The sequence below is a fragment of the Apium graveolens genome, chromosome 8 (assembly GCF_009905375.1).
Source record: "Apium graveolens cultivar Ventura chromosome 8, ASM990537v1, whole genome shotgun sequence".
NCBI classification, from domain to species: Eukaryota; Viridiplantae; Streptophyta; class Magnoliopsida; order Apiales; family Apiaceae; genus Apium; species Apium graveolens.
The window spans coordinates 248,836,232-248,846,284 of NC_133654.1; the positions used below are offsets into that span (position 1 = coordinate 248,836,232).

A 10,053-nucleotide genomic window follows, 5' to 3' on the forward strand; every position below is an offset into this window, starting at 1 on the left:
ATGTGATTTTAGTTAATCAAATTTTAGATTTTGATTACAAAATACTAGGGCATCGACTGGCCCTGCCAAATAGCAACTGACAACAGGCTAGTGTTTATGAATCATTTCTTGTTTCATATGTTGACATTTTGGATCCTGTTTGCTCTTAAAACAAATATAAAGATATGGTTTCTTTGTTAAGATTTGAGTTGCTTTGTTTTGTATGTAAAGAAATGAAAGCCATTGATGAATACAAAACTAAACGAATAATCAAATTGCTATATCTTGTTTTGTTGCTAGCTGGTTTTTATTATTGTATTGGTATAGATTCCACGACAACCTTGAATAAAAAAACACAAGCTGTATTTCAATAACTAAACATCTTTCCCACACTGTTAATAATTCCCTCTTGCTACATTATACTCAGGAATGATTATAAAGATGAATACTAAAAAATTGCCTACACAACCATAACACAGAAGATATCATGGTAAAGTTATTAAGAGAATGAGGATGTAAATGGAAGAGGCCATGACTTCTTTTGATAGTACTAGTAACGTCTTGGAAGAATGACAGAAAAGCCAACTGCGATTCCGAATAGTAGAATCAGCAGACCGGTAAAATTCATTATCAGAGCTTCTTGACCGCGGCGTAAGCCTATGAAAATGAATCTCTCTGTCAGGCCAGTTTCCGCGGATATTATTGCCATTAAGAAAATGACTATGCCAAAGAACACGTGATATGGCGCCATTCTTGACCTTGTTCCTGAATCTGCACCTGGGAATACGAACGAGAAAAAGGCGAACAGAAACTGGCAAAAGAAAGGAAATGTAAAGTGTCAGTTAGGCATTGTTGTAAGTTGTAACAAGTCTGTTGTGGATGTCTAGGGTCATGTATAGAAAGTTCAAGATCCATTCCATTTTTACAATAGTAGATATTGCAGTTGTAACAAACAAACCAAATTTTCTGAAAAAAACTTATGGTTTGTACACTTGTACCTGCAAGCCGAATAAGCAGAAGGTTGACATGCCAATCCAGGAATGTAAAGTATACATATGTGGGATTGAAATCTCGTTATGAAACTTGAAAACTGCATAAATTCCAATGATTCCGCATGTCAGTGCGATGGTATGCAAGATCAAGTGAACTATTTTCTGCGTTTCTCTTTCTGCAGCGACGGTCTTGAAAGACATGATTGCTGATTCATAACAATACACAAGCATTCAGTTAGGATGTATAGCAGCTTTGACAAATCAATGCCATGTAATTTATAATGAACATCTAAAATTTAGTTGAAACAAGGCACCAATGAACTAAACAACTGAAATGTCTTACCTTCTCCTGCTACCAAAACAAATCCAATAGCCATTAAAAGTGGATGCAGCTGAGTACAAGAGATGCAATGAATTTAAACCAAGTATACATAGCATGAACAAAGTATAAAAAAACTAATACGTCGTAGATATGTTGAAAAATACATTAAAGATCTTCTCCTTAATCCTGGATTCAAATGCAAGGCCTGTCCGGAAGTGTAGGAGCCAAACAAGTACGAGTGTAGTCACTGCGATGGCTAGCAGATGAGCAAAAATAGTGACCGGTGTTGCAGACAAACGGAAACTTGAACTGCTTTTAGCTGCCATAGTACCGAAAAAGTGTGCAGCAGAAAGGAGAAGATAAAAACAGAAGAAACAGAAGTTTAGAAAGTTAATTATGCTGTAAACATCCCTTATGAACAAGGACTATAGTTTATATAAGTCAAAGTGGTTGATAGCATCAAATTTAGGTATACAATAAGACAGTTTGTTGATTAATTTAGGAAAATGAAGCACCAGAAATGGTATCTAAGAAGACCATCTGGCCTGCCTATTGACCCATTTCTTAACATTTTCAATTAAGAGACGCAATTTCAAATGTGAAAACCAGCATACTTTGGGAGCACTTTGTGAGAACTACGTAGCCTTCACGGTTTTGACAAATTTATTAATTAGTACTATTAGGACATCAGTGATTTTAATAATCTCGTGATTAAATTTGAATGTTTTAGCTTGAACAAGTAAAATTCTATTGAAAACTAGTCTACTACCAAGGTGGATCAGAAAGCCACAGTTCACAAGTAGGGACCAAATTACAACCTCAGGTGAGAATTACGCGATTTTACTTAAGAAGTAACTGCATAATGCGTGGCTTTCCTAGCACGAGAGGGAAGTTCGAGATGAAATAACTATGAATCTACAGAAGGATAAAGAAACAGACAGAAAAAACGTGAAGGTTTAGTAATCAAGTTGAAGTCACTGTCCTGGAGCATTTATTCATTAGCACATTGGTTAGAAGGTTCGCCTACCGTTTTAAACTTCTTTAGCTATGAAACAGGAAGAAAATGCCATATAACTTACATTGACAAGAAGTCTACAGCGAATCATTTTTACAGCACGACATTCTCCTCGAGAATGTGCTTCTTCAAATTTGCAGGCCAAGGTTGTAAACACGAAATTAGTAGTAAATACATTGCTTGAAATCTTTTAACAGAACAAATACAAAATTTTCAAGTAAGGTCGAATACAATAAATTTAAATACTCACGTATACATTTCAATTCCCGAGGTAATGTATGAACTAGGATACAATGCTATGGTTTAAAAAATATGCAATTGGATGAAGATGAGAAAAGAAGGTGAGATGGTACCTCAATATTATCACTGTATGCAATTTACAAATTATTACATCATGTTTGCTTAAGCAAAGAGTCATTGCAAGTTAAAACGAGTGCCTACTTATGTAAACGTTAAGAAGATAGTACAAAAGTTGAGTCTAGCTGGTACTCGAGATCAGGAAAGTACTAGGGAAACAGACATTCTATAGATCATTAATAAGACAAGGATGATGTTGATCGTAAGGGGCTTTTGACCATACATCAGTTTTAAGAAGAATCTCTATGCTAAGCAGCCGGTTTCTGCAATCACAATGGCCATGAAGAAGATCACAATGCTCACAAGTATGTGGCGTGGCACCATTCTTGCCCTCGTAAACATTAATGAGATTTGCAAGTAGAACGTGAGGAATGCAGAGAGCCACAGATACATTTGGAAGCAACGTTTATAATATCAATCTAGTAAACCACAAAACACATTATACTTATTACCATGAACTTCAGATATAAAACTAGTTTAAACTGATGAAGAACTACATGAAACATTGGATTAGGATTCAGATCATTGACTAAAACATTTAGCTGGATTTACAGCACGAATTCATTTTGAAACTTGAAAAAACTGCATAAATGCCTACATCTGATCTCGCTGAGTAGAGCAATGATGATTTGCATTAAGAGATAAACTAGTTTGTGTTTTTCTTGATCCTTGGACTGTCATTCTTGTTTCAAATCAGATCATACATTTTCTTATCAGTTAACCGAAGCATGCATCTTGATTTCAATGCTTCCGTAGGTTGTTGAGGATATCAGGTCGATTTTGACATTGTCATACTGCTGACTGTCTAATGAATTTTACGACTTCCAATTTATAAGTGGTATTCTTTCTTAACTTCACACTGCAGAAAACATCTTCCTTTACAGAGAGTTCTGATTCATGCGTAGTATCTGTAGCTGCTAACTGTTATGCTTTATACATAAAATAGCAGAACTCCTGGAGGATCCAGCAAACTTAGAATAAAATCTATCTGTTGGATTTTTCTTTTTGAACATAAACTTCTTTTACAAATTACCCCAACTTGACCAAACATTCGAGAGAAGAGACTGCACAAAGTGTGTCCCAAAGAAAAAGTTAGGGAGTAAGGTTTTAGCAGAATTGTTGATAAAAAGTTCAGAAATTAGGTTTGACGAATGTTATATATTTATTTTCTGCCCTGAGGCCTCTGTCAGCCTGAACTCTGATACCATGTCTAGGAACCAGTTACTCTAAAACCTCAAGGTATTAGAGAATGACCCGGATCTTATATTCTAACATCCACAATTTCACAAATTTCACAGAAAGTATGTAAATTTTACATGTGTGAATATTGTTAAGAAATCAATAGAAAGTTCTTTAGCTGAATGTACTTTGTTTCAGAGAGAACTGGCTAGGGTCCCTCAAGTGATGCCTTGCTACAGCTCAAAGGCTTCCCTGCTTTAATTCACAAAACCAACAGATCAAGCAATCTTTCTACTCCAGCATTTTATTCTCTTCCTCAATCTATAAAACACATTTTAAACAACCTATGGACACTGTCTCAATCAAAAACTTAAACTATCTTCTTTATATCAACCATGGATGTAATTACTGTGGATCGCAGGACTTACCAGAGGTCCGCCTCTGGAATAACTGTGCTGGCTCATTTGTTGGGGTTGACTGCTCTCATCCTCTTGATTGTTTGGTTGTTGCATTATCGTGAAGGACTCGACTTGGATTCAGACAATCCAAGCCGCGTATTCAACGTAAAAATTTAGCATCTCCATTATTACTTGATCCACTAAGTTTTTATTTTGTTTATCTTCACTCCTTAGCCGCAACTTAAAATTTTATGGTTGTTAACATACTTTATTTGGAAATGCAGGTTCATCCATTTCTTATGTACTTTGGATTCATCTTTTTTGCTGCTGAAGGTTTAAGTTTTGTTTTTTGTTTTTACTTTTTATCTTCATTCGAACATTCTTACTTCAGTAAAACTGGAGATTCTGCTCTGTTTGGGATCCTGGATTTCATTTGAAATTATGGATTTGATGGTAATTTGGATTTGGATTTCATTTGAAAATCCAGGACATTCAAATATTAGTATGAACATGAGAATTTGAAATGACAACTCAAATCCTGTTATTTGAAATCCATCATTTGAAATGAAATGCATATTTTCAAACACCCTCTACGGCGTGTATGATGCTAACTGTATGGGTGTTGGTGCTTGTGATTTTTAATCAGCAATGATGGCATACAAGACTGTAGCAGCAACACATCAAGTACAGAAGTTTGTACACATGTTCTTTAACCTGGTTTCACTTGTACTGGGCATTGTCGGAATTCATGCAGTATTCAAGTATCATGATAAGCTTAACTTAAAGGACATGACTAGCTTGCATTCATGGATTGGCATGGTCACTTTCTGCTTATTTATCTTGCAGGCAAGTGAATGCACTACACTGACAAATTTACACTTTTAAGTCCTGTAACTATGTATATTGATCGACTTCTTCTCCTGCAGTGGCTGTTTGGATTTAGTATATTTCTATTTTCACAAGCTTCGACAGCATATACAAGAGCACAAGCACTCCCATGGCACATTAACGGAGGCAGGGCGCTCTTATACATGGCAATTTGTGCAGCCGAAACAGGGTTGATGCAGAAGGCCAGCTTCTTGCGGCTTGGAGACAGCAGAGAATCTCACCTGGTGAATGTCCTTGGACTTCTAATCCTCCTTTTCGGCATCACAGTTGATATCTCTGTTGCTCTTGCACGCTATGTTTGATTTCTGTCTTTTGCTTCATTGCAACCTCAAGGCCATAATATGTGACCAATTTTGGTTTGGTATGGTGGTCCAGATGAAATTGATGTTAGAGTTTTGGGTGTTTGTGCTTTTCCATTTTCTGAGGCTTGTACATAATATTGTTTGATTCCTTATGCTGAATGCATCTATTTCATTCTGAAATGTGGGACTTGACGTAAATAGTATCAATTCTCTCAATGCTTAATCCACATATAATTAGCATCAAACATCCACAAAAAAAAAAAGATAAATCGAGTAATCATCAAGAGCTACATCTGACAATATTAATTTGCATAATTGATATTCCTATGGACAACATTGCTATCAGTAATTGATACCCTAACTACACATGCATGGTTGATCCAAGTAAACAGCCATTTGAGACCCCTATCGGATCATTAAAATTTTGACATACAAAAACATATACTCTAAATATATCTGCACAGAGCTGCACGTGCATGCACACACCTGTGACGATTATGACAATTATATTTCCTCTGGAAAGCAGCCTATGTGATAAGCCTCAATGCTATCAATAATCTGGTGGTAATTTGTAGCTGAGGTTTGTTCGCTTGATGAAAATTTACCCACAGGAAAGTCACGATAAGGACGTTGAACAGGAGGTAGCATCAGAGCAGATTGTTTGTCCATTGACAGTAGGCGCCCACATTTACTGAACCAACACCAAAGTAATGTAAGATATAATATAAACCATTAATAAAAATTTCCAAATAATATGAAAGTAGAGAATTGCACCTGCAGACTTTGGTGAATAGAGTTCGATAGCTGCATATCCATAGCTACAACAAATACTTGGGGACATTAATATCTACCACTCTAAGCTTCAAATGTCAATTACTAATGTGCTACAGTAGTTTTAAATTAAAATGCAAGAGACATTACCAACAGGGAATGTAACGCTGTTTCAGCGCTGATACCAGTGAAGTACTGCAGTGCTATAGCAGCATGTTCCTGCAGAAGTAATAGAAGTAAGATTAAACTGACATATCAATTTAAAAATGTCAATAGACACAACAAGTTAACAAATGATGTTACCGTTATGTGTCTAAATACATGATGTACAGAAAAACCCCTGGCATGTAGATAGCTGCCACCCTATACAAGAAAATAAATAATGCATCAGGAATAGCTTAGAAGCAGATGGAACTTGAATTGGAGAGGAAAAATTTGTTAGAGAGATTAACACTAAGGTTCCACCAATTAGCTACGGATGGAATTTTTTTCCCAATAACTTCCAAACCGACATATCAAACCCTATAATTAGTTTTTGACAATGTAACATCATGACCCTACACAAAGACCTTGGTTATGTTGTAACATAATCGTAATAACTGAACAACCTAAGCAACACATGCACAATACAAAAAAGGTTGATCATGACAAAAAACAAAATAAACAAAATTCCAAATCAAACAAAAAAATACATTAGAAATTCAGAATCAAGAGATGTCTTGCCAGGTAAACAAGAATACCTCATCAGGTGAAAAGAAAGCTACAGAATCGGGATACACAGAGCCAGCTGGATGCAAAGATATTACAGCTCTGAAGATAGAAGGAAACAACAGCTCAATTACAGAAATTTTTTCTGCATTTATTGTTGTGTGTCCCAACTTATTTGAGTTATGAAAGCTATGCTCTTTTGATGGATCCATAAAAGGTTCATTAGATGATATGGGCAGCAAGGATGCGCGTTTTAGCCATTTCAACCGCGGGTATGTAAAACTTTTGACGTCAGGGACTTCTTTTTCCAGGCACAACAGTATATCAGATACTGTTGCTAATTCGCTTGGCTCCTCTTCCTCGCTACCTGTTGATGTTTGCTTATCACAATGTTTTTTCGATGGTGATCCAGTCTCATTATCATCATCAAGATGGGGAAAGAATCGCTTCTTCTGATCGGTAAATGCCTTCAACGCCAACCTGCCAACATTAGGGATCATGTATCATGTATGACCGAGTTCAGCAGCAACTCCATGAATAGATACATATAAGTACAGAGAGATGTAATTTTATTTTATTTTTTTTACAGAAATTCATCACTAAGAAAAATTTATGTTGGCATCTAATGCTCTCATTTCTAGTCTTTCTCGGAACTCAACATAAGTGTATCAATTCTGTTTTTTCACAGTGCATATGTAAACTACAAGAGGAGAATCTAAAATAAAATATGAAAACTGTACTGTTATCAGTTAGCAAGTAAAACAGTTTCAAGCACGATATTCCCAGCATTTTCATCATCTTGAATTTACAGATCATTTCAGTTGAAATAAATAAAGACACATAGGTCAGAAGATAAACCCACCTGGTCCGATCAACAGCGGATGCACCAGCCTGACCAGCAAGTTGACGTTTCCATGCATATGCAACAACGGCACCATCTGGGCATACTAAAGGCATGTGAAGACCCCACGAATTACTTCTTGAGCGGAGAGATTCATTAAGAACCCCGGAATCTTCCAACTGCTTTCCTGAAGAATAAGTAAAAGAACTTATATTTGCAGAAGCCAGCAGATACCATAAAATAATGAAAAGAGAATAACTTGTCTGACATTAACGAAAATCATTTAATCATTAACTATATAAACCAATATTTATTTCCTTTATTGAATCTTATTATAAGAATCCAAACATCAATTCGACCACACCCACAAACCTGATGCTCCCATCTGGGAATCAACTGAAGACGACTTAGACATGGCCGACATAAGTTAGTTAATTATACTAGTAGAAGAGTATGTGTGTGAAAGGAGTTTAGAAAATGAAGTTTTGAAAGTTCAAAATGAAGAATGATGGCATTGGGATATAAAAACCCTTAGTTTCTCAAGTTCAGATTACATGTGTGTTATATACTAATACGATATAGCCGTTGTGTTCATGCAATATTGCTGAATAATGCCACATAAGATTGCCCTGCCAAATCAATAGAGCCGTTAGACATCTTTCCGTCCATATAACTTTTTAAACTAAACGGTATATCATATTAGTACACTCTATAAGTTTAAGTGATTAAAATGAGCCCCTGTTAACAACCGTGAAGTAATTGAGTTATCTTGTCATCATTCTCCAAATTTGACTAAAACAAAGCCTTATTTGGCCATTCGAATTCCAAATATTGGGCCAATACCCCATTATTAATTCGTAACCAACCAACATACACTCACATAACCACACACATCACGTAACAACAATTTAAATAAAGTAATGATCCTTAAAATATAGCTCGCTAAACTCCCACCAAAAAGCCAACACTAATTTACTCGTGCAGATAGTATCATTGTAGCTAATATCATCACATTAATTACGCATCACTCACTCACATACGTCTATATACAACAACTCCTCGAGTAATTAAGTTCTACATAAGCTCCCTAATCAATACAAACTACATTATCCATATTAATTCCCTTTTTTCAAATATATCAAACATATAGTATTCGCACTACGCTAATGTCATCACATTAATTACGCATCATTCAGTCAAATACGTCTACATACTACAACTCTTCGAGTAATTAAGTTTTACATAGCTCCCTAAAATAGTACAAACTACATTTTCCACATTACTTCCCTTCTTTCAATTATCATCGTATACGCACTAGCCTAATTACTTCTTCCAATCGAAATGTAGTTCTAAAACTCTCCGTACCCCAACACACACACATACACACATTGTATTTACAAATAAACAAAATTCTCGGTACAACGGATATTCATTTATCAAGATTTAACAAAAAACCCTACACGGCAACAATTACAGAACCATAAATAGTGATAAAAATTGCGAAAAATTACCAACAGCACGGAGGTCCTGGAGATACTGGCGCATAGAAGCCTCTTCTTGGACAATCAATTTGAAAGGCTTGTTTGATTGCTGACTTTCACCTGCCATAAACATGGCTTCTAGAAGCCGGTCGGCGCCTAATCTAATGTCGGCTATTAAACGGCCGGCGTGGTTTAATCGGTCCATTGCTAGGGCCACTTGCTTCGGCGGCGCCTCCGTCGTCGCCGGCGCCGGAGGGGATTGTTGTTGTGGTTGTTGCATTTTTTGGTGTCGGAATATATGGGTCGGGTTTTGGGTTTGATTTGGGAATCAGTGTTGTTCAGCTGACAGCTTGAATATTAAAGAAAAAAAAGGTGATTTATATAATTTGCAATATATAATTAATTTTAAGTTTTTTTCATATTTATTTTTATTTATGTATATAAAACTAAATAGGTTAAGAACTACAGTTAATCAATTATTTAATATAGAACCCTAAGGATGAAAGAACCTTTTTTTTAATTAATTTTAAAACTGAAAAAAGTATATATTTTTTATTTTCATAATTCTTCCCCAAAGTTAATTACAAGTTACAATTATTTGAAATTTTTTAAAAGAATTTAAAAAAATATCATGAAAAAAGTAGAATTTACTATTGAATGTTATGAATTTTAAGAATCAGTTTTTAAATCTCGTAAATGCTTACTCAAATCGTTATTTAAAAAAAATATGTAATAGCTATTATAATGTTAATAACTATTATAATGTTAAAATTATATAAAAAAGTTGGATCATTACCTTATTTGTATATTTATAAATAAT

The 10,053-nt window shown here is 35.3% G+C and overlaps 3 protein-coding genes across 3 annotated transcripts; 1 reads left to right on the forward strand and 2 right to left on the reverse strand.

Annotated features, from left to right (window-relative positions):
- Nucleotides 1-262: 262 nt before the first annotated feature.
- Nucleotides 263-1,699, reverse strand: LOC141678511 (putative ascorbate-specific transmembrane electron transporter 1). The gene is made up of 4 exons (XM_074484855.1): nucleotides 1,458-1,699; nucleotides 1,315-1,363; nucleotides 978-1,177; nucleotides 263-790 (listed from the first exon to the last, which is right to left on the reverse strand). The coding sequence occupies exons 1-4, from the start codon at nucleotides 1,617-1,619 to the stop codon at nucleotides 530-532; spliced, it is 672 nt and encodes a 223-aa protein (XP_074340956.1). The 5' UTR covers nucleotides 1,620-1,699; the 3' UTR covers nucleotides 263-529.
- Nucleotides 1,700-4,187: 2,488 nt separating this feature from the next.
- LOC141677993 (putative transmembrane ascorbate ferrireductase 3) lies at nucleotides 4,188-5,612 on the forward strand. Its single transcript, XM_074484165.1, has 4 exons — nucleotides 4,188-4,407; nucleotides 4,527-4,575; nucleotides 4,889-5,088; nucleotides 5,169-5,612. The coding sequence occupies exons 1-4, from the start codon at nucleotides 4,240-4,242 to the stop codon at nucleotides 5,430-5,432; spliced, it is 681 nt and encodes a 226-aa protein (XP_074340266.1). The 5' UTR covers nucleotides 4,188-4,239; the 3' UTR covers nucleotides 5,433-5,612.
- A 94-nt stretch (nucleotides 5,613-5,706) lies between these two features.
- Nucleotides 5,707-9,574, reverse strand: LOC141677992 (mediator of RNA polymerase II transcription subunit 27). The gene is made up of 7 exons (XM_074484163.1): nucleotides 9,264-9,574; nucleotides 7,774-7,939; nucleotides 6,944-7,391; nucleotides 6,507-6,566; nucleotides 6,354-6,422; nucleotides 6,207-6,250; nucleotides 5,707-6,123 (listed from the first exon to the last, which is right to left on the reverse strand). Exons 1-7 carry the CDS (start codon nucleotides 9,511-9,513, stop codon nucleotides 5,937-5,939), a joined length of 1,224 nt encoding a protein of 407 aa, XP_074340264.1. The 5' UTR covers nucleotides 9,514-9,574; the 3' UTR covers nucleotides 5,707-5,936.
- Between the last annotated feature and the right edge of the window lie 479 nt (nucleotides 9,575-10,053).

Excerpts from the sequence above, each read along its gene's own strand:
- LOC141677993 (XM_074484165.1), top strand. The coding sequence starts at position 4,240 with ATGGATGTAATTACTGTGGATCGCAGGACTTACCAGAGGTCCGCCTCT. Across the intron at positions 4,408-4,526 it reads ATCCAAGCCGCGTATTCAAC|GTTCATCCATTTCTTATGTA; the intron begins GTAAAAATTTAG and ends TTGGAAATGCAG. Across the intron at positions 5,089-5,168 it reads TCTGCTTATTTATCTTGCAG|TGGCTGTTTGGATTTAGTAT; the intron begins GCAAGTGAATGC and ends CTTCTCCTGCAG.
- LOC141677992 (XM_074484163.1), bottom strand. The coding sequence starts at position 9,513 with ATGCAACAACCACAACAACAATCCCCTCCGGCGCCGGCGACGACGGAG. Across the intron at positions 7,392-7,773 it reads TCCGCTGTTGATCGGACCAG|GTTGGCGTTGAAGGCATTTA; the intron begins GTGGGTTTATCT and ends TAATGTTGGCAG. Across the intron at positions 6,423-6,506 it reads ATGTATTTAGACACATAACG|GAACATGCTGCTATAGCACT; the intron begins GTAACATCATTT and ends TTACTTCTGCAG.
- LOC141678511 (XM_074484855.1), bottom strand. The coding sequence starts at position 1,619 with ATGGCAGCTAAAAGCAGTTCAAGTTTCCGTTTGTCTGCAACACCGGTC. Across the intron at positions 1,178-1,314 it reads TGTTTTGGTAGCAGGAGAAG|CAATCATGTCTTTCAAGACC; the intron begins GTAAGACATTTC and ends GTTATGAATCAG. Across the intron at positions 791-977 it reads TCTGCTTATTCGGCTTGCAG|TTTCTGTTCGCCTTTTTCTC; the intron begins GTACAAGTGTAC and ends TTCTTTTGCCAG.